Source organism: Pseudoliparis swirei, chromosome 6 (genome assembly GCF_029220125.1).
Source record: "Pseudoliparis swirei isolate HS2019 ecotype Mariana Trench chromosome 6, NWPU_hadal_v1, whole genome shotgun sequence".
Taxonomy (NCBI): domain Eukaryota; kingdom Metazoa; phylum Chordata; class Actinopteri; order Perciformes; family Liparidae; genus Pseudoliparis; species Pseudoliparis swirei.
This window is the reverse complement of record NC_079393.1, coordinates 2,825,137-2,851,905: the sequence shown is the minus strand read 5'-3', so window position 1 is coordinate 2,851,905 and position 26,769 is coordinate 2,825,137. Positions and strand designations below refer to the sequence as shown.

Here is a 26,769-nt window from a genome sequence, read left to right as displayed (position 1 = left end):
CAGAGTATCAAAAATAACAGGCCAATAAATATTGATTTTATTTTCAGCTGCGACGACGTCGTCGATTGTTTTCCGATTACGCAACAGTCGACCTTCAGCCCTCTTGTTTGTTGTTGTTTTTTACAATTCTATCAACCTAAAACGATTTACAAAACTAAAACAGCGTCTTTGGTTTTCGAGTCCCGTTAATAATCCCTGAGGCAGTCGCCCTGAGGGGGAGGGGCTTCAGTCGGAGGCTTCTGATTGGTTCTCTTCAGGCACTTGAGGATCAGTTTGGTTGTTTTTGTCCAAGATGAAGAGAAGTGGTCTACGGAGCCCCGTGGTTCTGGTGGTACTGGTCCAGCTCGTGGTACTGGTCCAGCTGGTCGAACCGGATGCTGCCGATGTCTCGGCCGATTATCTCGCTCACTGCAACACAAACAGAAATATTAAATAATGTTATTAAATAAACACCAGATGAAATCTAAAGAAGTTTATTTTCTTCAACATGAAATATTTTTGAAAATTTCTTTTTTTTTCTTTTTCTTCAACCGCAATGACCGCTGAGGCTCATGGGTAATGTAGCCCTTTAGAGCCACGCTGAAAAAGAAAAATACCTTAAAAGGGAATTTTTATGCTTTGGAAATTAGTTTTTAAAAAGATTGGTTAAATTAAACAAGCAACTTCTTTGACATTATTTTATTGTTTTATTTTTATTAAATAAAAATGTTCACACGTCCACATGATTGACCTACTCTATCAAACGTCTTTGATATCTCATTGTGTTAAGATTATATGGACCAATGAGCCTCTTAGGGGCGTGTCTTGTTTTTCAATAGCTCATAATTTATATGCTATTGGGACTAATCACTCCAAACTTGCAGTGTATGTGCACATTGCATCCTGTAACACAGGGATTCCCAAAGTGTGGTGCGCGCACCCCTGGGGGTGCGCGAGCTGTCTCTAGGGGGTGCGCGAGAGGAAAAATGTAATGGCGGTCTAATAGTGTAATAATTAATATGAAACATTCTCAGGGCTCTCAAGTGTCACGCATTGAGCGTGAGACTCAGTGGCGTCCCTAGGCTAAAGCCCCGAATGTTAATTAAGAAAACACAGGTGAGCACACTCTCACTAGCACCCCCCCCCCACCCCCCCCCGTCAACAACTCTTCTCGGAGCAAAAAAAAAGAAAAAGTGTGGGGGATTGGGGGTGCGTGAACCAGGCGCGTCTCTAGGATTTGGATATATCCGGGGCTTAGCCAGTGCGAGCGTTGTCGACGGGGGGACGGGGGGGGGGGGGGGGGGGTGCGCGCGGATGTGGGCGCGTATCACGGCAGAGCGATGCGCGTTATGGGAGCGGCGGCGCTGGGCTTAGCCCAGAAGAGTGAAGCAGCGAAATTTGTAGACATAGAAACACTCTCAGACAGCAGCTTGCTGTTACGTGCGCCTGCTGCCAGTCTGACTCCGCTGTTTTAAGAATATACACATTTTGGGTGAATGACGTCACGTGCGACCTGGAGGTGTTAACCACTTGTGTACCAAATCTTTTTTTTTTTTTGGTTGAAAACATTCGGGGCTAATGAAAAAACATCCGGGGCTTTAGCTTTAGCCCCGGATGTTTTTTAGCCTAGGGACGCCACTGGCGTGAACCCGGTCGGGATGTAGAAGGGGGTGCGTGGCCTAAAAAGTTTGGGAACCCCTGCTGTAACATGTGCAGAAAGTCTCGTGCGATTTGAACACTAGGGGGCGCTACAATAATCTGCCAAATTTGGCAGTTTTTGTCATTTGTTGCTTGAATTTTTCATTTTTTGCCGTTATAGATTTACAGATTCCTCTCACAAAACTAGTCCGATCGACTTCAATCTTGTTCCAGGATGATCTAAAGACCATAAAGATGAACACAGAGGAGAACGGAGACGTTTCACCTAACTTTACTTGTACCCCAATAAAGCCCACTTTCTGTATTTTGTTATATAGGCTGTAAACTCAAACAATCCTTCCAACAATAATCTGGGTTCACATCCCGGCCAGGGGAATTTCTTAAATTTCGGACAGCCGGCGCCCCCGAATGAACAAGGACCCGTTTTAGTATTTTTACTTATAATCGTCTTACAAAGCCAACTTTTGGATTTATGTAAAAATATCTAAATAAATAAATATATAAGTGATTTCTTTTTAAAACTTTATTTTTTTCCATTTAAAAGATTAAATATTTCGATTTAAACTGATTAAATTGAAATATTTATATTTAATCACATTAAATCTAAATATTTTATATAAATATTTCTAATATATTTAATCAGATTAAATAGAAACATTTGTCATCTATGCATTTTAATCATTATTATAATTATTAGTGGCAGTATCAAAGTTAAAGGGTAACTTTTTAACCTTCAAAACATTTTAATTGCTTTTTTATTCCTAAATATTCTTCATTTGATCTCCTTGGTTCGGAATCTTGAAGCGTTTCTAAATAAAGTTTATTCATAAAGTTTATTAATATCAGTTTCACTGGTTAAAGATCAAGGTTAAAGAGGGGGGGGGACAGCTGCTGTTTGCTGACTGAAGCAGCAACAAGCGACTATTATTAAACACACACACACTACACACACACACCGTCGTCCAGCGTGATCTCCTGGAGGCCCTGATGTTCCTGATGTTCCAGATGTGGACCGTCGTCCGGTTCCCGCTTGACCCTCAGCGCCGGTCCCGAGGCCTGAGAGTCCTTCAGGGGGTCAGCGGGGGTCTCAAAAGCTCTTCTGGACCCCAGGGGGGAGGGCTCTCCCCTCCGAGTCGCACCAGGGGGGGCGGTGAAGGCCTGGAGCGCCACTGAGGAGGTCTGGGGGGGCAGCATGGAGGCCTGAGGGGGGGCGGTGAAGGCCTGGAGCGCCACTGAGGAGGTCTGGGGGGGCAGCATGGAGGTCTGAGGGGGGACAGAGGACGGAGGGGGGTGATGGAGACGAGGCGCGCTCTGCGCGGGAGGACCACAATGCACCGGGGCGTCCCGGGAGTCGTAATAAACCAGGTCCGGTCCCAGCGCTTGCTGGCCAGGTGCATTGTGGGAGACGCGGTCCGTCTCCCAGAGCTCCTGTTTGACCGCGGGGGGGCGGCGCCCGACTCCGGGCAGGAAGGTCACGGTCTGCGGCAGACTCCTCCTCCTCTTCCCGTTGGAGACGTAGAACTGGACCGGGACCGGCTCGGAGGTCTTCCTGCAGTACGGAGGAACCTCCACCAGGAGGCGGGTCTGGAACACAGAGACACGGCAGGCCTCACTTCCTGTCCGCGCAGCTTCACTTCCTGTTGCTCTCAACTCACCGAGCTGCTCTTCTCCGGCACCACCCTGCCGTCCATCTCCCACACAGGCCTTCCATCTGAAACAAACAACAAACAAACAACAACAAACGTCTCATCAGGGAAATGATCCTATGAACATTACCACGTTCTTTCCTCACTGGTTTACATGGATGCTGGTTCTATCTGGTCCTGGTACTATGTGAGGTCAAAGGTCAGATGATGTGAGGTCAAAGGATCAGAGGTTAGAGGACAGAGGATGTGAGGTCAAAGGTCAGAGGAGGTGAAGCTCCTCACCGGAGCCCTTCTCCGTGAACACCACCCTGGACTGGGTGGAGATGTTGGTGCCGCTGATGAGCAGCTCGTCTCCCCCGGCAACGGAGCAGCTGGCGGGACTGAAGCTCTCCACCAGAGGGAGATCCTGACCGGAGCGCTGGGCTGGAGGAGCAGGAGGGTTAGACTCGGACAGGAAGCGGGGAACCAACTTCCTGCTCGCCTCGTTTCAAAAGGAGAGATTTCAAAATAAAATGTTTCAAAATTAAACATTTAAAAATTAAACATTTAAAAATTAAAAATCTTAAATTAAAAAAATGTGAAATATAAAAAAAAAAAAATTTAACATTTAAAAATTAAACAATTAAAAACATTTAAAAATCAAACAATTAAAAACATAAAAAAATTAAACAATTAAAAACATTTACAAATTAAACCATTTAAAAATTAAACAATTTAAATAATGAATTATTTCAAAATTAAACATTTTAAAATGTTATATAACATACAGTATATAAAAAGTGTTTTCACAGTTGACTCACAGCACTCCACCGGCGTGGACGTGGTCTGCAGCCACAGCGCCCGTCCGTCCGGCTGAGGGACGGCGACCCTGAACACAACACACACCCTGGTGTTCTTCCTCCCGATGTCCATCTCCCCTTTCTTCAGCTCGATGTCGGCGTTCCGCAGCTTCAGGACGCCGGCGCAGTCGATGCTGCGGAGCAGAGAGAGAGGCGGAGTCAGCTGATGGGCCGCCGGCGGGGAACCGGTGGGCGGAGAACCCTCACCTGGCGGCCATGTTGTTTTCCGGGAGCAGAGGGATCTCCAGGACCTTGGTGCCTCCCACGATCTTCTCGTGGCACGTGGTGGCGACCGTCTTCCCCGTCACGCGGTGCACCTGGTAGAAAGAGTGAGGACGCAGGTAGCGGTCGTCTGCGGTGCCGATGAAGAGCTGGAGGCTGAGCGGCTGAGGGGCAGAGCCAGTGAGCTGGGGACAAGCCATATTAGAGATTAATGAGAGATACAACCAGAGGAGTCGCCCCCTGGTGGTCAGGAGAGAGAATGCAGCTTTAACACATGAAGCATAGACTTCTATACAACCAGAGGAGTCGCCCCCTGGTGGTCAGGAGAGAGAATGCAGCTTTAACACATGAAGCATAGACTTCTATACAACCATAGGAGTCGCCCCCTGGTGGTCAGGAGAGAGAATGCAGCTTTAACACATGAAGCATAGACTTCTATACAACCAGAGTCGCCGCCCCCTGGTGGTCAGGGGAGAGAATGCAGCTTTAACACATGAAGCTGAGACTTCTATACAACCAGAGGAGTCGCCCCTAGTGGTCAGGAGAGAGAATGCAGCTTTTATTTAGACCATCAGAGGAAGTGAGAAATATTTTCAAACATATTAAATTGTAATGACATGAAGCTGAAAGGGAACCAATCATTGTGTAATTAACATTTAGTTCATAATTAGAAGTTAAAGATTAATTTATTTATTTTTTATTTGCTAATGACCAGTTCAGGAGTCCAATAAATATTATTATTACTATCCTAATTATTATTAGGACAAGAAACAAACGAGAAACAAATATAATAACTAATAATACAATTATAATATTAATAAAGAAAAGAAAAGAAAAAATTCCGAATAAAATAAATAATAATATAAATATAAATTAAACAAATTAAACCTAAATTAAAACAAAATAAAAAGGGACTCAAATATGAACATTGATCTGATCCCTGTGACATATGGACTGTATTCTCTGTGTTCTCTGCTGTGCGTTAGGAAGCCACAGAATGTGACACCAGAATAGCCTCCTGCTGGTGTGGGTTACATATGAGGCCTTCAGGGCCTCAGCTGCTCCTCCACGTCACAGAGCCCGCTGGCATTTTATTAAATGTGTTTATCGTTGTTTCCCAAATAAATGACAATACATTCTCGATATAAATGTAAATATATTCTCGATATAAATGTAAATATATTTTCTATATAAATGTAAATATATTCTCTGCGTAAATATAAATATATTCTCTATAAATATATTCTATTTATAAATGTAAATATATTTTCTATATAAATGTAAATATATTCTCTGTTTGAATGTAAATATATTCTATATATAAATGTAAATATATTCTCTATATAAATATAAATATATTCTATTTATAAACGTAAATATATTTTCTATATAAATGTAAATATATTCTCTGTTTGAATGTAAATATATTCTCTATATAAATGTACAAATATTCTCTATATAAATGTAAATATATTCTATTTATAAATGTAAATATATTCTCTATATAGATGTAAATGTATTCTATTTATAAATGTAAATATATTTTCTATATAAATGTAAATATATTCTCTGCGTAAATATAAATATATTCTATATATAAATGTAAATATATTCTCTATATAAATGTAAATATATTCTATTTATAAATGTAAATATATTCTCTGCGTAAATATAAATATATTCTATATATAAATGTAAATATATTCTCTATATAAATATATTTTCTATATAAATGTAAATATATTCTCTGTTTGAATGTAAATATATTCTCTATATAAATGTAAAAATCTTCTCTATATAAATATATTCTATTTATAAATGTAAATATATTTTCGATATAAATGTAGATATATTCTCTGCGTAAATGTAAATATATTCTCAATATAAATATATTTTCTATATAAATGTAAATATCTTCTATTTATAAAAGTAAATATATTCTCTGCGTAAATGTAAATATATTCTATTTATAAATGTAAATATATCAATGGCCTCATATTCCTAGAATGCTCCACGTGCCTCTTGAGTTAAGACCAATGTCAAGTTACAAGGAACATCTAAATGTGTGTGTGTGTGTGTGTGTGTGTGTGTGTGTGGCCTTACCCTGACAACAGGATGCCCTGCAGTTGATGCTGCCTTCAGGGACCCTCTGCTGCCCTCCGTCTCGTAGTGCGCCCTGTGGTACGACCTGGGCTGGACCTCCACCTCCAGCTCACACTGGTCATACTGGCTGGGCAGGGGCCAGTCCAGAGGGGGGGGCGACGAGGTCCTGGGGGCCACACACACACACACACACACACACACACACAAGGATCAAACCACTTCCACGGAGAGCAGTTAGAAAGGAGACTCATGTCAGATCAAGATAAAGTCCTTTGGACACCCGGCTAGCAGTTTCCCCCCGTTTCCAGTCTTTGTGCTAAGCTAAGCTAACCAGCACCGACCTGAACAGAGGCGGGTTCCCGGGTTTGGGTTTGTTCCAGCTGAAGTGGGAGGGCACCTCAAAGAAGAGGTCCGCCAGGCCGTCCTGGTCCAGGCCCTCCTCGCCGGGCGAGTCCAGGAAGGCCTCCAGCCCCGGGTCTCCTTGGCCGGCCAGGAAGCCCAGCTGGGTCCTCCTGGTCTTGGAGGGGACGTCCAGCTCCTGGTAGCTGGCCATCAGAAGGGGCCCCAGGGCGCCGGCGGAGGGGCTCCCCACCCAGACGTCGTCCGTCAGGGAGCCGAGCGGCGAGGCGCCCGGCGTGGGGCTGGGGGAGCGGTGGGCGGTCGGCGAGCCGGCCGGGGGGTCGGCGCCGGAGTGACGCCTCTTCCCGCAGGGCGACGTCGGCCTGAGGAGGGAGACGGTCGGGTTAGCAGGAGCTCTCGATCCCGGTGAATAAAGACGGTGGCACCGGCGTACCTGGAGGGGGGGCGGCGGCTCAGCCAGCTCTCCTCGGTGACGCTGGTGCGGGGCGACTGGCGGGGCGACTGGTGGGGCGACAGCGCCGGGCTGGAGGATAAAGGATGTTGGTACTTTTGTTGCCACAGCTCCACCCCGAAGGCCCCGCCCCCGCAGCCCGGGGACCCCAGAGGAGACCCGATTGGGGACCCCCGGCTGAGGGGGGACCCCAGGGCGAGGCGGGCGGCGGCGCGCAGCGCCGCCTCCACGTCGTCGTAGACCTGGGAGACGGACTCGCAGGACGAGAGGTCGGACATCCAGCTCCGGGAGGACAGGCTGCTGCAGGGGCTCGGGCAGAGCGCCGGGTCCCGGTAGCACGGGTCCAGGGGCAGGTAGAGCTGGCCTCGGGACCAGGACGCCTCGGGGTGACCCCCCTCCGCCCCCCCCACCGACGACGCTCCCCGGTGGCCGCCCGGCTCCACGTGGTTGTTCGGCGCGATGGAGGTGATCTGGATACTCGGGCAGTCGAAGGTTCTGGGGTTCCCCAGGGCGCCGTACTGGGGCCCCTGAGACTCATGGTGGTGGTGGGGGAAGTTGTGCAGCTCCTGGCCGACCAGCTGCTCCACCAGAGTCTGAGCGCTGAGGTCTGGACCTGAGAGGTGGACCCACACCAGAATCACACGTTAAGGTCGTGGAAGACCTGAGAGGAGCTGGTCCTCCGAGACATTTAGAGGGGAAACTTTAACATGAAGATGTTCAACCAGACTGGATGTAGACCCAGATCCAGCAGAGACCAGACCACCGTGGACCAGACCCAGATCCAGCAGACGTGACATTAATATTCATTTCATGTGATCAGATTCAAAATGTGGAGACACACACACACACACACTACACACACACAAATACAAATACACACACATTCACACCAACAAAAAGCAGAAGAGACAACGAGGAACTGGAAATCTACTCTCAAGGGGGGGGGGGGGGGCAATATATGTGTGTATGTGTGTGGGGGGAATGCCCTCCACCAGCTGGGCGCCACAGAGCAGTTACAAAAACCAGGAAGTCAAACCTGCCGACAAGCAGACAGACAAACAGACAGACAGAAAGACAGAGAGAGAGACAGACAGACAGAGAGACAGACAAACAGAGAGAGAGAGACAGAGACAGACAAACGGGCAGAGAGAGAGACAGATAGACAGAGAGACAGACAGACAGAAGAGATCGATGGAGAGACAGACAGTGAGACAGACAGACAGACAGACAGAAAGAAGAGATCGATGGAGAGACAGACAGACAGTGAGACAGACAGACAGAGAGACAGACAGAGAGACCAGAAGACAGACGGTGAGACAGACAGAGAGACAGACAGAGAGACAGACAGAGAGACAGACAGACAGGGCGGTATAAAAGAACAAAAAGTACAAGATAGAAGTATGTAAAAGTACACAGTACTAGTTATTTTACTTTAAAAAGTATTTTATTGATGTATTAGTACGATGCGAATCATTTAAATTAAATACGATGTTGAGTGAAGAAAAGACAAGATTTTAATAATCAATAAATGGATTTGAGAATAATTCATATTTTATAAGAATAATTTATTTAAGAATGATGGGCAATAAATTAAATATTATATAATATGCAACTAATAAATAATTCCCCTCTCGTGATCAATAACAGAGTTCACTGCTGGCTTTTAAAAACCTCCTAAATTTAACAGCAGACAGCTGGAAGTGTCACATCCACGAAAGTCAGACAACACTACTTCCGGTTACGGTTTTCAAAATAAAGTCCTCGTGGTCAAACAAGTGTTCTCTTTTACGAATCTGACAATATGAATAATATTACAAAGAATTATAAAAATACAATAAATATGGTTATTTTATTGTTCCTAGGCACAAATACACAGATATATATATATAATGTAAAGATAAGTAATATAATATATAAATATAATATATAATATAAACATTAATAATATAAAATATATAATATAAACATAAATAATATAATATATAATAAAAACATAAATAATGTCATATATAAATATAATATAAAGATAAATAATACAATATATAATATAAAGATACATAATATAATATATAAATATAGTATATGTTATAAACATAAATAATATAATAAATAATTTAAACAGTGCAGTCAGCAATTTGTTTATTGTACTTTATTCTGTTTATTTTACCGTTCCCTTTAATTATTAATTCTAAATTATGTAAATAAACATTCACGTACTGGTACTACACATAAATATATATAACTGTATATATTAAAATGTACACATCACACCAAGTGTGTATTCTCCAGTGTAATTGTGGTACTTATACACAATGTATGTTTTATTGGCTGAATATTTATATAAATATATTGTAGTATTTCTGCTTTGATAATAAAAATCATTCTGTCCTCAGTATTTGTGAAATAATAATAAAGTTGTATGTAATTCAGGTAGAAAGTAACACTTGTGTAATAATAATATTATAATATATAACAGTAGCACAGTTTAATACTATTTTATTGATACTTATACTTAAAAGCTGTTTGTTCAACATCTGCAGTATAATTACAGAGAATATAAAAGTTTTAAAAATAATAAGAATTTAAATGTAAATTAGTGCAATTAAGAATAAGAGATTAAATATAAAATATATAAATATAACTTATACAAGCCGAGTTGGACAGTAACATAAATACAGTCTGAGTGTTTATGTTGGTTGATGGGGACAATTTGACAAAATAAATGTATTAAGAAAGGCTCAATTTTACATAAAATAAAATAAACATTTTAAAAACTTTTATATTGATAACCACTTTTCTGTAATTATTATTATTAGCATTAATTAATGATTATTTCCATTCATAAAGTCAGATAAGACCAAATAATAAATAAAAAGAACATTTGTAGTAGAAGTATATGGTAGCAACCGTAGCATTAATAAAGTACGTTTACGTTTCCGGATCTGTTGGCGTACGGTGTTTTATTTTGAAGGCCGCTTCCGGTGTGACGCTCGCCAGCTGGTCGCTTCCCGCTGTCATAAAAAAACCCAAAAGAGCCCGAAAACGAGAAAGTGAGCCGAAACCGAACCTGCGGCGCGCGCGTCCTCCTCGAACACCAGCCGGAAGTCCAGCTCCTCCATGGACCCGTCAACCCGTCTGTCGCTCCGAGGAACCCGTCTCACGCACTTCCATCCGCCCGGAGCACAACTCCGCTCCAACAAACAAACAAACAAACAACGGCCACTAACCCCCCCCCGACCCCCCCGGATTAAAAGTGCCCCCCCCGCATCGATGACGCGACCACGTGACTGCGCGCCGGAAACGGGAAAAGAAACATTGTTGCGTGAACTTGTTGCGTTCCTGTGTTTTCTGTTCCACCAGGTTGATCCGTGTGCTGCGTTCACGGTCTCTTCGGAAAACGCATTCTTTCTTTTATAAGGAAAATATATTGGGAAATAAATAAATGAAATAAGAACATAAATATTTAAATACTGTAATTTGCGTTTAAGAAAGATTAGCCATTTTCTTCTTGTTTTTTAGTTTTAGTTTTTTCAAACAATAATTACTGAAGCATTTTACAGCCTAAAGTAAAATGTGTTTGTAATATCAGAATTCATCATTTCTCAACTTTAAATTACAATTAAATAATGTAATTTAGCCTTTTTAAAATGTGACATTTGCCCGTTTCCTTTAACACAATGTTTCTAATGTTGCAGTGTCTTATTTACACTATTTACATTTCACTTACTGGGAACATGCTCTGCTTGTTGTTTACATTGTTTTATTGTGTATGTTGTGTATTTTATTGTGACTTTTTTTATTGTATTTTTGTTATCATTTTATTTTATTGTGTAATTTATTGTGCTTTCTTTTGTGTATTTTGTTGTGTATATTTTAGTGCATAGTTCCCAGTGTCCCTGAAGGCACCGTTAGCGATCCCGATGATGACGTCAGTAGTAGGCGTCGTCATCTCTCAGGTTCAATTCAGTCCAGTGAGAAGTATTTATACCCTCTACTGTCAGGTACTAATACCTCAGTGATAATGATAATATTGTTCTAGTAAAAGTACTAAAACCTCAGTGATAATACTCTGTTCTAGTAAAAGTACTTGTATTTTTATTATTAACTAATTATACATTTAATTATTAATTACTCAGATTCTACATTAATTGATTAACGAGCGCCACAATTACCCAGAAGCCCTCGACATGAACACAGATACATTAATACACATTATACACAATGACTGTTTCAGCTGGGTGAACTCTTATGATTCATAACACACATATATAAATATATAGATATAGAAAGTTAGAATAAATAAATATATAAATATGTTAAAGTTACATTCCACTACTGCTTAAATAAATGAACACTGAATGCACACTTGTCTCTTCCGTGTTTTAATAATAAATGAAACATCAGAAAGGAATAAAAATAATATTATGAATATTATTAATAATATGAATAAATGAACATGAAACATAAAGATCCAACATGAGGATTTAAAAATGTTGCGTAAGGGGAGGAGTTAAAAACCCTACGACTTCACAACAGGATTCATTTCAGATATTGTGTAAATATATATATATATATATATATATATTTATTACCATTGTATGACCGACTGTCAGGATTCCTTCGACATCTTTTTTAGTTTCTTGAGAGCAAATTAATCTAAACTGAATTTCTCGGAAATTAACTGAGAAACTTCCTGAAGCACAACAGAACAAAAAGAGGAGAACCGTCCTCGTTCGGTTCCTCAGGTTCTTCGTTCGGTTCCTCAGGTTCCTCATTCGGGTTCTCGTCTTCTAGTCTCAACTCAAAGTTTCCGACTCCTCGCAAAGTCGCCGCTCGCCGTTCTCCACGGGGTCCGGTTCCCCCCGGGTCTGGTCCATGCGGTCCGGTTCCCCCCGGGTCCGGCCCACGGGGCGCTTCCTGCTCCGGTCCTCCTGGGCGGCGCCGCTCAGCTTCCTCTTGCAGACCAGACCCGAGTCCTCCTCCCCGATGAGGCCTTCAGGGACCCCCAGGACCCTCAGGCAGACCACCGCCGCCGCCTGCTCCGCAAAGCGCTTGGACTTCTCCCTGGAGGAGGACCAGCAGAGGAGACCATGAGGTCTATGGGGGGGGGGGGGGTCACCACAGTGTGTGTGTGTCTCAATATGTGTGTGTGTGTGTGTCTCAATGTGTGTTTGTGTGTCTCAGTGTGTGTGTGTGTCTCACCACAGAGTGTGTGTGTCTCAATGTGTGTGTGTGTATCTCAATGTGTGTTTGTGTGTCTCAGTGTGTGTGTGTGTGTGTGTGTGTGTCTCAGTGTGTGTGTGTGTCTCAGTGTGTCTCAGTGTGTGTGTGTCTCAGTGTGTGTGTGTGTGTGTCTCAGTGTGTGTGTCTCTCAGTGTGTCTCAGTGTGTGTGTGTCTCAGTGTGTGTGTGTGTGTGTGTCTCTGTGTGTCTCAGTGTCTGTGTGTCTCAGTGTGTGTGTGTGTGTCTCAGTGTGTGTGTCTCTGTGTGTCTCAGTGTGTGTGTGTGTGTCTCAGTGTGTGTGTCTCTGTGTGTCTCAGTGTGTGTGTGTGTGTGTGTCTCTGTGTGTCTCAGTGTGTGTCTCACCACAGGGTGCTCCTGTACTTCTTCTTCTCCAGTGTGACCGTCGACTGAAACGATCGATCCTGAGAACGTTGAACCTGAAACATAACAGAACTAGAACGGGCACTCGGTAGAGCGCATACCTTCGCATATCACAAGTTTGGTCATTGAATTATGAACATGTTGGCATTAGTTGCCAATTGGATAAAAATTTACCGTGCTATGGTAAAAATAAGATTTTGACCTTTTCATGACCTTTACCTTGACCTTTGACCCGATCGATCCCAAAAATCTAATCAAATGGTCCCCGGATAATAACCAATCATCCCACCAAATTTCATGCGATTCGGTTTAATACTTTTTGAGTTATGCGAATAACACGCATACAAATAAATAAATAAATAAATAAATAAATACACGGTGATCAAAACATAACCTTCCACATTTTCAATGCAAAGGTAATAAAATATAACCCAGACCCCCCCACGTGGTCTACAGGTCTAACAGACCCCCCATGTGGTCTACAGGTCTAACAGACCCCCCCCCCATGTGGTCTACAGGTCTAGCAGACCCCCCATGTGGTCTACAGGTCTAACAGACCCCCCCCATGTGGTCTACAGGTCTAGCAGACCCCCCATGTGGTCTACAGGTCTAGCAGACCCCCCATGTGGTCTACAGGTCTAACAGACCCCCCATGTGGTCTACAGGTCTAGCAGACCCCCCATGTGGTCTACAGGTCTAACAGACCCCCCCCCCCCATGTGGTCTACAGGTCTAGCAGACCCCCCATGTGGTCTACAGGTCTAGCAGACCCCCCTCACCATCTCATAGAGAGGCTGCTCCAGCTTCTCCTTGCGGCTCCACTCCAGGAGGAACATCTTAGGAGTGATGTGAGGAGGATACTCCCTCCTGAACACACACACACACATTATATATAGATACATATACATGAACAACAACAACAACAACAACAACCACGTGGCCTCTGACCTCTCGAACCTCACAGCCATCATGGAGACGCCTCCCTCCACCTGCAGCTCCTCCGTCTGGCTGCTGCTCCTCTTCTTCAGCTGCAGCTGGTCCTGAGTCAGCTGGTAGAAGAGCTGCAGGCCGAAGGCCTCGCTGCACACACACACACACACACATAGAGACACACACACACACACACACACACACACACACAGACACACACAGACACACACAGACACACACACACATAGACACACACACATAGACACACACACACACACATAGACACACACATAGACACATAGACACACACACACATAGACACACACACACAGAGACACACACACATACACACACAGAGACACACACACACATAGACACACACACATAGAGACACACACACACACATAGAGACACACACACACACATAGACACACACACACACACACATAGAGACACACACATAGACACACACACACACACACATAGAGACACACAGACACACACACATAGACACACACATAGACACATAGAGACACACACACACACACACATAGACACACACACACACACACACATAGACACACACACACACATAGACACACATACACACATAGACACACACACACATAGACACACACACACACACATAGACACACACACATAGACACACACATAGAGACACACACACACACACATAGAGACACACACACACACACACACACATAGACACACACACACATAGACACACACACAGACACACACACACACACACAGACACATAGAGACACACACACACACACACACACACACACACAAACACACACACACATATAGAGACACACACACATAGACACACACACAGACACACACAAACACACATAGAGAGACACACACACACACATAGACACACACACACATAGACACATAGAGACACACACACAGAAAGTATCAGCGACTTGTGGCCCCACAAGACTTCTGGACCAGTGGACCAGTGGACCAGTGGACCAGTAGACCAGTAGACCAGTAGACCAGTGGACCAGTAGACCAGTGGACCAGTAGACCAGTGGACCAGTAGACCAGTGGACCAGTAGACCAGTGGACCAGTGGACCAGTAGACCAGTGAACCAGTGAACCAGTAGACCAGTGGACCAGTAGACCAGTAGACCAGTGGACCAGTGGACCAGTAGACCAGTGGACCAGTAGACCAGTGGACCAGTAGACCAGTGGACCAGTGAACCAGTAGACCAGTGGACCAGTAGACCAGTGGACCAGTAGACCAATAGACCAGTAGACCAGTGGACCAGTGAACCAGTAGACCAGTGGACCAGTAGACCAGTGGACCAGTGAACCAGTAGACCAGTAGACCAGTGGACCAGTAGACCAGTAGACCAGTAGACCAGTGGACCAGTAGACCAGTGGACCAGTGGACCAGTAGACCAGTAGACCAGTGGACCAGTAGACCAGTGGACCAGTGGACCAGTAGACCAGTGGACCAGTAGACCAGTAGACCAGTGGACCAGTGGACCAGTAGACCAGTGGACCAGTACCTGATCTCCCGGGTGGTCTGGGCCGCCTGCAGCTGCTTCCCCAGAGGAGACTCCACTTTGTCCCTCAGCATCTGGCACAGGCAGTACTTGGTGTTGAAGGCGTGGTTATTGTACCGGATCGCCTGGGCAACCACAGAAGGGGGAGGAGTCAGTGTGAGTTGTGAGAAATGGCTCGTTTAAATATGCCAATGAGGGGGCGGGGCCTCACGTGTCTCAGGTAGTCCTCCATGACGGCCTCCAGGGGGAGCGGCCCCCCCTCCCTGAACACGGAGGCGTTCCACATGGCGGCTCGAGCCAGCATCACCGACGAGGCGCCGCTCGCCGCCCGGAACGCCGCGATGTCGCTGTTCGTCTTCACCAGGTCCAGAGAGCCCCCGCTGGACAGAGCAGGTACTGCATGTAGGACGTTATACTGCTCTACACAGAGGTACATGTAGGACGTTATACTGCTCTACATAGAGGTACATGTAGTACGTTATACTGCTCTACACAGAGGTACATGTAGTACGTTATACTGCTCTACACAGAGGTACATGTGGTACTATATACTGCTCTACATAGAGGTACATGTAGGACGTTATACTGCTCTACACAGAGGTACATGTGGTACTATATACTGCTCTACATAGAGGTACATGTAGGACGTTATACTGCTCTACATAGAGGTACATGTAGGACGTTATACTGCTCTACACAGAGGTACATGTGGTACTATATACTGCTCTACATAGAGGTACATGTGTACTACGTTATACTGCTCTACATAGAGGTACATGTGTACTACACACTGCTCTACATAGAGGTACATGTAGGACGTTATACTGCTCTACACAGAGGTGCATGTGGTACTATATACTGCTCTACATAGAGGTACATGTGTACTACACACTGCTCTACACAGAGGTACATGTGGTACTACATACTGCTCTACATAGAGGTACATGTAGGACGTTATACTGCTCTACACAGAGGTACATGTGGTACTATATACTGCTCTACATAGAGGTACATGTAGGACGTTATACTGCTCTACACAGAGGTACATGTGGTACTATATACTGCTCTACATAGAGGTACATGTAGGACGTTATACTGCTCTACATAGAGGTACATGTAGGACGTTATACTGCTCTACACAGAGGTACATGTGGTACTATATACTGCTCTACACAGAGGTACATGTAGGACGTTATACTGCTCTACATAGAGGTACATGTGTACTACACACTGCTCTACATAGAGGTACATGTAGGACGTTATACTGCTCTACACAGAGGTGCATGTGGTACTATATACTGCTCTACATAGAGGTACATGTAGTACTTTATACTGCTCTACATAGAGGTACATGTGTACTACACACTGCTCTACACAGAGGTACATGTGGTACTACATACTGCTCTACATAGAGGTACATGTAGGACGTTATACTGCTCTACACAGAGGTACATGTGGTACTATATACTGCTCTACATAGAGGTACATGTAGGACGTTATACTGCTCTACATAGAGGTACATGTAGGACTACATACTGCTCTACGCAGAGGTACATGTAGTACTACATACTGCTCTACACAGAGGTACATGTAGTACTTTATACTGCTCTACACAGAGGTACATGTAGGACGTTATACTGCTCTACATAGAGGTACATGTAGGACTACATACTGCTCTACACAGAGGTACATGTAGTACTACATACTGCTCTACACAGAGGTACATGTAGTACTTTATACTGCTCTACACAGAGGTACATGTAGTACTACATACTGCTCTACACAGAGGTACATGTAGTACTTTATACTGCTCTACACAGAGGTACATGTAGTACTACATACTGCTCTACCTAGAGGTACATGTGGTACTATATACTGCTCTACATAGAGGTACATGTAGTATTTTATACTGCTCTATATAGAGGTACATGTAGGACGTTATACTGCTCTACATAGAGGTACATGTAGGACGTTATACTGCTCTACATAGAGGTACATGTAGGACGTTATACTGCTCTACATAGAGGTACATGTAGGACGTTATACTGCTCTACACAGAGGTACATGTAGTATTTTATACTGCTCTATATAGAGGTACATGTAGGACGTTATACTGCTCTACATAGAGGTACATGTAGGACGTTATACTGCTCTATATAGAGGTACATGTAGGACGTTATACTGCTCTACATAGAGGTACATGTAGGACGTTATACTGCTCTACACAGAGGTACATGTAGTACTTTATACTGCTCTATATGTAGTTTAAATAAATTGATTTTTGCTGAGGAGATAGTGAGGAGGAGGAGTTGAGGAGGAGGTGCAGAGAAGGTGAGGGGGAGGAGGAAAGGTGAGGAGGAGTTGAGAGGGAGGAGGAGGAGTTGAGGAGGTGAGGAAGAGGAGAGGAGGAGGAGTCTTACTTGGCGATGATGGGGATGGAGACGGCCCTGGCGGCGGCCTGCAGGTGCTCCATGTGCAGCGGGTGTCGAGGACGCTCGTCCTTCAGCCTGAACGCCACAGCAGGGGTCAGTGAACGCATCGTCATGATGACTAACGTACTGGACGCACAGAGGGGCCCTGAACGCCTCTTCAAGTGATAAACTAATTAAATGACTCTAAAGATTTTAAACTAATAATTTAAAATATATCAAAACGTGTATTTAAAAAAAATATTGACAAAGTTTAAAATATAGAAAGTAAAGTTTCACATCGTTTACCTTCCGTGAACCGCGATGGCGGCGACGCCCGTCTTCTCAATCCTCCGGACCAGGAGGACCGTCTCCTCCAGCTGGAACCAGGACCAGACACAAGACCAGTTGGAGGACCAGGTACAGAACCAGGTACAAGACCAGTTACAGGACCAGGTACAGGACCAGATACAAGACCAGTTACAGGACCAGTTACAGGACCAGATACAGGACCAGATACAGGACCAGATACAAGACCAGTTACAGGACCAGATACAAGACCAGTTACAGGACCAGATACAGGACCAGATACAAGACCAGATACAGGACCAGATACAAGACCAGTTACAGGACCAGATACAAGACCAGTTACAGGACCAGATACAAGACCAGTTACAGGACCAGATACAGGACCAGATACAGGACCAGATACAAGACCAGTTACAGGACCAGTTACAGGACCAGATACAGGACCAGATACAGGACCAGATACAAGACCAGTTACAGGACCAGATACAAGACCAGTTACAGGACCAGTTACAGGACCAGATACAAGACCAGTTACAGGACCAGATACAGGACCAGATACAGGACCAGATACAAGACCAGTTACAGGACCAGATACAGGACCAGATACAAGACCAGGTACAGGACCAGATACAGGACCAGATACAGGACCAGATACAAGACCAGTTACAGGACCAGATACAGGACCAGATACAAGACCAGATACAAGACCAGATACAGGACCAGATACAGAACCAGATACAGGACCAGGTACAGGACCAGGTACAGGACCAGATACAGGACCAGATACAGGACCAGATACAACACCAGTTACAGGACCAGATACAGGACCAGATACAAGACCAGATACAAGACCAGATACAGGACCAGATACAGAACCAGATACAGGACCAGGTACAGGACCAGATACAGGACCAGATACAGGACCAGATACAGGACCAGGTACAGGACCAGATACAGGACCAGATACAGGACCAGGTACAGGACCAGGTACAGGACCAGATACAGGACCAGATACAGGACCAGATACAGAACCAGATACAGGACCAGATACAGGACCAGGTACAGGACCAGATACAGGACCAGATACAGGACCAGGTACAGGACCAGATACAGGACCAGGTACAGAACCAGATACAGGACCAGATACAGGACCAGGTACAGGACCAGATACAGGACCAGGTACAGGACCAGGTACAGGACCAGGTACAGGACCAGGTACAGGACCAGGTACAGGACCAGATACAGGACCAGATACAGGACCAGATACAGGACCAGGTACAGGACCAGGTACAGGACCAGGTACAGGACCAGGTACAGGACCAGATACAGAACCAGATACAGGACCAGGTACAGGACCAGATACAGAACCAGGTACAGGACCAGATACAGGACCAGATACAGGACCAGATACAGGACCAGGTACAGGACCAGATACAGGACCAGATACAGGACCAGATACAGGACCAGATACAGGACCAGGTACAGAACCAGATACAGGACCAGATACAGGACCAGATAGAGGACCAGATACAGCGTCATGATGAAGATGAAGAAGAGCGGTTCCCGTCTCACCGAGGGCAGGATGCGTATCTTGCAGGTGACGGGGACGGAGACGCCGGAGACCAGCCTCCTGAGGATCTGCAGAGGAAGCAGCCAATCAGCACGCAGCCAATCAGCACGCAGCGATGTCAGAGGACAGACAGAGACTCTGGTCATGTTGTGAAGAAAAAGTGAAAATGGCCGGAAAATATGAAATATATGTATTAAAAAAATTACAAAAAGAAAAGAAAATGTTTCAAAAAATGTCAGAACTTTTGGGGGAAATGTATAAGAAATAAAAAAGGAAATAAATATATATAAATTGGCGAAAAAGTTTTTAGAAATGTCCCAAATATTTGGTAAAAAATGTCCGAAAACTGTTTCGCTGAAAAGGGTACAAATATATAAATATATATAAAAATACATGTGAAAAAATATATATGAAATAATTATATTAAAATTATATTTAAAAATATGTGAAATTAAAAAATGTACAATACAAATATCTGAAAATGATTCGTGAAATGTGTAAGAATTAAAAAACGGAAACGTTTAGAATTTTTTACAATATATTCGTAAAATATGTGAAAGATAATAAAAATGTCCCACTTTTTTAAAAAAATGTAAATTTTAAATGTGCAAAAACATAATCCTAAAAAAATGCTCCGCGTAAAAAAATGTGAAAAAATATATATGAAATAATTATATTAAAATTATATATAAAAATATGTGAAATTTAAAATTTAAAAATACAAATATCTGAAAATGATTCGTGAAATGTGTAAGAATGAAAAAACGGAAACGTTTAGAATTTTTTAAAATATATTCGTAAAATAAATGAAAGATAATAAAAATGTCCCACTTTTTTTTTTAAATGTACATTTAAAATGTGCAAAAACATAATCCTAAAAAAATGCTCCGCGTCAGACGTACTCACCGCCTCGATCTTGTCGGGATCCGACAGAAGAGCAGCTCCCATCCCGCCCTGCAAGAAGCCAAGAGGTCAAAGGTCAGCCAGAGGTCAAAGGCAGCAGGTTCCCAACAGGAAGCTCACCTTAGTGGAGTATTCTTTGGGACAGCCCATATTCACATCGATAGCAGCCACATCCTGCTCCCTACGCCAGCCAGGCCCGGTCCAGCAATGCATCATCGGAAATAAGACCATTACACTGAGAACCAAGTACAGAGACTTCATCAGAACTTTAGAGAACTCACACGAGCCGGGCCACAACGAGAGCTCGGTCCGGGTCTGCAGTTCCCTAGTAGAAGTAGAAGAAGAAGAAGAAGAAGAAGAAGTCAGGGCTCTGAGAACAGCAACGACCTCTCGTCCAATGAGAACGCTCCTGTCTCACCATCTGGAAGACGACTCGGTCCTTCTCGCGCTCGCAGGTCCTGAACATCACACGGTCGTCCGGGGCAACGAAGTCCACCGTGTCCAGAACCTCTAGACACACACAGTGGAGACCACATGAGACCACTTTTATAATAATTATAATCCAGGAACAGAATTTATTTATAATTTATTCAGAAAATTATTGAAAAAATATTCATAATGTATATGAAAAATAAAAATGTCCCACTTTAGTGAAATATAAATTAAAAATGTAATCAAATTATTTGTAAATAATCCAATACTAAGAAACTATTTATTTTTTTAAACAGATTTTTAATTTGTTGTCATGTTATAGCCTTAATTTAAAGATTAAAAAAATTGTTAACATATTCATCCACGGCGCTGAATTTATTTAATTCAATACTCTTTAAGTGACTTTTACCATGTTATTATTATTTTTTGTTATACGGTTATTTATTGTAGTGGTTTCCCTATGCAGAGCACTTTGTATGATATATATAATAAATAATATATATAAATAATATAATGTAGTAACATGTTGAACTCACCGTTCACCACTCTGTGACATTTGGCCATTTTGATGTCGATCAACTCCTAAAACACAGAAGAGTTAATAAAGATTATTAAAGATGAAACACTAAAGAGTTAATAATGATTATTTAATATGAAACACAGGAGAGTTAATACAGATTATTTAATATGAAACACAGGAGAGTTAATAAAGATTATTTAATATGAAACACAGGAGGGTTAATAAAGATTATTTAAGATGAAACACAGGAGAGTTAATAAAGATTATTTAATATGAAACACTTTTACTTTGTTGTTATTCTTAGATACTAAAAAATATGAATAATGACGTAGCTTCTCAGATTAATTACTTGGTTTCTAAATACAATGACTTAAAACAATGTATCTAAATATTATGACTTAAAACAATGTATCTAAATATTAAGACTTAAAACAATGTATCTAAACAATGACTTAGTATCTCAGAACAATAACAAAGTAACTCATTATTTAAGAGGTACTAACTGATTCGTTTCATGAAGGTTTGGAGTCTCTTATGGGGTCAGCAGACCCCCTAGAGCAGGGGTGGCCAACACGCGGCTCGCGAGCCTCATGCGGCTCTTTAACTAGTTTCATGCGGCTCTTCAGGAGCTGTCACATGACATGCGTCAAAAATGCTTGGCTGGCGCTGTCATTCACTCCCCCTACAGCTAGATGGCACACTGACCATGTAAGCCTGGTTGAGTGACGTCAAACGAGCGACGAGAGAATCTTTGGTGTGCCATCATTTGTGTTGTAAACAATTTCCGTCAAGTTACCTCTTGAAATGAAAATATGAAGAAGAACACAGGTCGTTTTTGCCAGAGTGGGAGAGTTTATATTTTTTTGTTAAACGTAATGGCAAGCCGATCTGCCTTATATGTCACGCAGCATTAGCGCATTTCAAAGCTTCAAATCTTCAGCGTCACTTCAGCTCACTCCACCCTAACATCGAACAGGAATTTCCAAAAGGGACGGAACTTCGCAAGAACAAGTTGGTCGCTTTGAAAAGCCAGGCAGAAAAGCAGGTACAGTTTTTCATCATGTTGGTGTGTGACATTTACAATAAATCTGGCTGATCAGAGGTGTGTGTGTGTGTGTGTGTGTGTGTGTGTGTGTGCGCGCGCGCACACATATGTGTATGATGTGGCTCTTTGCGGTAACACAGTAAAAAATGTGGCTCTTAGTCTCTGACTGGTTGGCCACCCCTGCCCTAGAGCATCCCCACCTCACTGTAGACCACATCGGCCCCGTAGTCCTAGACCAGCAGACCCCCTAGAGCATCCCCACCTCACTGTAGACCACATCGGCCCCGTAGTCCAGAACCAGCAGCCCCCCCAGAGCATCCCCACCTCACTGTAGACCACATCGGCCCCGTAGTCCAGAGCCAGCAGCCTCATGGGCAGAGTGCCCACCCGGACCATGGGGGCCAGGGCGGTGATGTTCCGGAAGCTCAGCCCGACTGAGGCCATCGCGCCGCCGGGTTGGAGAGCACTTCCGGTTCACGCCGAACTGCGATCAGAAAACCACTTCCTCTGCTGCGGGTTCGATTCCGGCCAAAGTTCACAAGAAAACCACTGCGGAACAAACGCGGTGAGATGCTGTGTTCATTATTATGAAATGCAGCAACCTGTCACATTAACGTGTAGCTACACCGAGCTATGGTTTGGTTAATGCGGTAGGAGACGACATTAATTCACATTAATTCACATTATATTGACATTATATTGGCATTAATTCACATTAAATTGACATTGCAGTGCAGTTGACGGTGGAAGTCCCAACAACGCGCTAACGACCACTGCACGGATCATGTTTACAAGTTGCCAGGTCTGCTAGCAAACCCGCAAGCAGGAGACCGCTAGACGGTCATGTTTATGATGCTGTTGATGTTTAGAGGACTCGTGTTCATACACACGTGTGTCTGTGGCTGCTGGTCAGATGCGGAAGTGCGCGTGAAGTGGACTCACCGGCATTTGATGTGGTCTAAACCTGAAGAGAGCAGCCGGGAACCTGGGGAAGAGGAGAGACGGGTGCTGCTGGGACTTCCTGTTTGGACTGTGACGTCACCACAACGCTATAGATCCACGACGTGTAGATCCGCAAAGACGAAGAAGAGCTGTGGAAACCCATGTCAACAGTAAACGTAACACGTAATAATCTAGCTGTGTAATATCCACATCTGAAAGTCATAATTATTATCATTATAATGGTGAGATAAAAAAAGTCATAATTAGCCGCACCAGGGGGCGACTCATCTGGTTGTATAGAAGTATATGCTTCATGTGTTAAAGCCGCATTCTCTCTCCTGACCACCAGGGGGCGACTCCTATGGTTGTATAGAAGTATATGCTTCATGTGTTAAAGCTGCATTCTCTCTCCTGACCACCAGGGGGCTCCTCTGGTTGTATAGAAGTCTATATAGTTACTCTACTTCTCTCTTGATGTATTCCCTCAGTAAACATTGTAAACATGAGTTTATGTCTCAGTCTCTAGTTTCAAGTATTCTTCTATACAGCATGATGTCATCATTTATACTTTATGGTCATTTAGAGTCAGACCATAAAGCAGTGGCCGCTTTAGGGGCGGAGCTACAGGGTGATTGACAGATTCCTGCCTCTATAGAAACATGTACTAACGTTGAGGATAACTTTCATCACATCGCTGTTGTCTCAACCTTAAAACATAAATGTGTGTCAGTGGTTTGGTAAAAAATGAAATGAATTGACGAGTGACCACAGAAAGCGTTTATAGAGTCAACATGAAGAGATTAATACTAAACCAGGAGGAGCTACATGGACCTTATCAATACAAAAAGGCTCATTTCATTAGCATGGCTTAATAAACACAACATTAAAGGTGGATTCCAACCAAACCAGCACAAATACTTTTGTTAACAACAGATTAATAAAAACGTTTCAGGGTTTTGTGCAAAATGAGTCCGGCGCCATCTGGTTTTTCAAAATAAAAGAGAAAACCAGACAGTGGAAGACACTAGAGCTTCTCCAACAGTCAAGACACAAAGGAAAGAAAAGGCACTCGCAAAAATATATATTAACTCTAAAAGAGTGAATCAGTTAATAAACAACTTGTGAATATACATGTTCTCCCATAAAGGCCTTTTCACATAAAGTCAAATGTACATAACAATACAAGAAAACTGTTGGAAGGTACACTGTGGAGGTACTTGTACTTTATACTTTCACTTCACTCCATTTATTTTAGCTTTTCATGACTTTGCATCTAAATATATATATTTAAATAATTATATATTATATATATATTGTACACATAAATATATAAATATATAGATAAATATATATTTATCTATATATTCTGTATGTATAACTAGATAAATATATATATAAATATATATATAATTGACAAATAATCAAAATGTCATCAACAAGTGATGTTCCCTTTAATGCATCAATACATTTAATCAATAATAGGATATATATATATATATTCCCTAGTTTTGTAGCTTTTTGTGGATTTTTTTATGTTCCATCATTTTTTTATAGCTGGCTATCAAAGTTAGCTCATTAGAATAAATATCATATTATATTTGTGCTTTTCCTCCAATACTTGGTGGGCGTGTGTAGATATAATGTCTGAGCCATCTGGCCAATAGCTGGTGCTGTGGCAGCATCCTCCACCTATAAAGGATGTCAGTATGGATGACTCTCTCTTGCATATGAGAGGGAAGTAACATTTTGAATGCAGTACTCGTCACAAAGTATTTCTACACTGTAGTATACAAATGTACTACAACTAAAGTAACACACCTGAGTACATTTGTCTTCAAACACTTTGTTGTGTTGGTGCATTTCTATTCTACACTGTTCATGCTAACATGTAATGTTCACCAGATGACTCAGAGAACCTTCAGAGGAGAACCTCCAGATCTAATGTATCACATGTGGATGATGTTCGGCTCGCTTCTGAAACACAAATCTCTCCCTGAGAGGAACTTCTAGTGGTGTCATCAGGGGAACATGATCCATGGAAACCAAGTACATGTCATTGGGATTCATCATCAGGGGAACATGAACCATGGAAACCAAGTAGGTACATGTTATTGGGATTCATCATCAGGGGAACATGAACCATGGAAACCAAGTACATGTTATTGGGATTCATCATCAGGGGAACATGATCCATGGAAACCAAGTACATGTCATTGGGATTCATCATCAGGGGAACATGAACCATGGAAACCTAGTACATGTCATTGGGATTCATCATCAGGGGAACATGAACCATGGAAACCAAGTCGATGTCTGACACTGGGATTACAATGAAGCTTCCTCATTTCTAGAACCCAAAGTTCTGGTGTTCCCTTTGGTTCTGCGTGTGGAGGCCGTTACCCTTCATCTCTACTGACACACAGGCCTGAACCTCTTCTAGAATAGGACGTACGTTTGGTAGAAATGTCGAACAGAGAGTCTGAACAAGCCTCTTGGACTTCGGGTTTCACTGCAGATCTTTTCTGAAGTAATAAAGTTCTTCATTTGTTCAGAACACTGACAGGTTGGTTTGGGAACACATGGGATCCAGAATGGAGCAACAGTCACGACCCCATCGGCATTAGGTGGTTGTAACTTGAGGATTTAGTAGAAAAGATGAGAACATAAAAAGAAGCTTCCAGGGGGAACCAGAGTCTCAGAGGGGTCAAAGGTCAGACAGGACGCTCCCAAACCAGGAAGAAGTGTCTGGGTCACACAGCGCCGGAATAAAAACCAAAAGGATCTTCGTGTGTGCCGAGGAACATGTTCTTTAAGAAGTGGCAGCCGAGCTGCTCCTTCCTGATGGGTCAGTCCACTCTGAGGGATCGTCCATCTGGATCGGGTCGATCTGAGGAAAGACCACGAAACACAACCTCTGGCCCACGTACGTCGCCCTCTCTGCAGGACACAAGCGGTATGCGTTAAAGTACAGATACATTAAACGTATTACATCAGCTTCAACAGAACCTCCTTTTGGAAACTCACCAATGAAGTTGTAGATGCACTTTGGTTTTTCTTTCCAATGGACGCCCAGGAAGTAGACGGGTACGCCGGTGAGTATGATGACCAACCCCACGCCGCAGACCAGCGGCTCCGAGTACAGACTGAACCCCAGCAGCAACACCCAGAACATCAGGTAGCACACAGGAACCATCAGGTTCACCTGAAGAACATGTGGGGTACAGTTTACAATCATTCGTGCACAGGCACGTGCACAGACATTTTGGGGGGCAGGTGCTCAAACCAAAAAAAGGGCACCCATCGCC

At 43.3% G+C, this 26,769-nt stretch overlaps 3 protein-coding genes across 4 annotated transcripts in view; all 3 read right to left on the bottom strand.

The window, feature by feature from the left end:
• Positions 1-14: 14 nt before the first annotated feature.
• LOC130195263 (nuclear factor of activated T-cells, cytoplasmic 3-like) lies at positions 15-10,482 on the bottom strand. Of its 2 annotated transcripts, XM_056416705.1 has the most exons (11): positions 10,327-10,433; positions 7,502-7,872; positions 7,242-7,331; positions 6,790-7,170; positions 6,449-6,614; positions 4,331-4,530; positions 4,085-4,257; positions 3,567-3,707; positions 3,294-3,349; positions 2,595-3,222; positions 15-408 (listed from the first exon to the last, which is right to left on the bottom strand). In XM_056416705.1, the coding sequence occupies exons 2-11, from the start codon at positions 7,795-7,797 to the stop codon at positions 308-310; spliced, it is 2,232 nt and encodes a 743-aa protein (XP_056272680.1). In that variant the 5' UTR covers positions 7,798-7,872; positions 10,327-10,433; the 3' UTR covers positions 15-307. The 2 variants fall into 2 exon arrangements, with proteins under 2 accessions (XP_056272680.1, XP_056272678.1); XM_056416703.1 differs by having other exon boundaries at positions 7,242-7,872; positions 10,327-10,482.
• Positions 10,483-11,625: 1,143 nt separating this feature from the next.
• dus2 (dihydrouridine synthase 2) lies at positions 11,626-23,840 on the bottom strand. The gene is made up of 16 exons (XM_056416714.1): positions 23,465-23,840; positions 22,847-23,071; positions 21,494-21,539; positions 20,944-21,035; positions 20,807-20,850; positions 20,646-20,706; positions 20,529-20,576; positions 19,625-19,690; positions 18,053-18,123; positions 17,756-17,842; positions 15,547-15,715; positions 15,339-15,460; positions 13,810-13,941; positions 13,641-13,728; positions 12,845-12,918; positions 11,626-12,323 (listed from the first exon to the last, which is right to left on the bottom strand). The coding sequence occupies exons 2-16, from the start codon at positions 22,964-22,966 to the stop codon at positions 12,056-12,058; spliced, it is 1,488 nt and encodes a 495-aa protein (XP_056272689.1). The 5' UTR covers positions 22,967-23,071; positions 23,465-23,840; the 3' UTR covers positions 11,626-12,055.
• Positions 23,841-24,226: 386 nt separating this feature from the next.
• The window catches only part of slc7a10b (solute carrier family 7 member 10b), a 25,225-nt gene continuing 22,682 nt past the window's right edge, over positions 24,227-26,769 (bottom strand). The window contains exons 10-11 of the mRNA XM_056416711.1: positions 26,489-26,666; positions 24,227-26,401 (exon numbers count right to left, since the gene is read on the bottom strand). Of these exons, the coding sequence (XP_056272686.1) occupies positions 26,274-26,401; positions 26,489-26,666 (306 nt within the window). The 3' untranslated portion in view covers positions 24,227-26,273. The remainder of the gene's footprint in view (positions 26,402-26,488; positions 26,667-26,769) is intronic.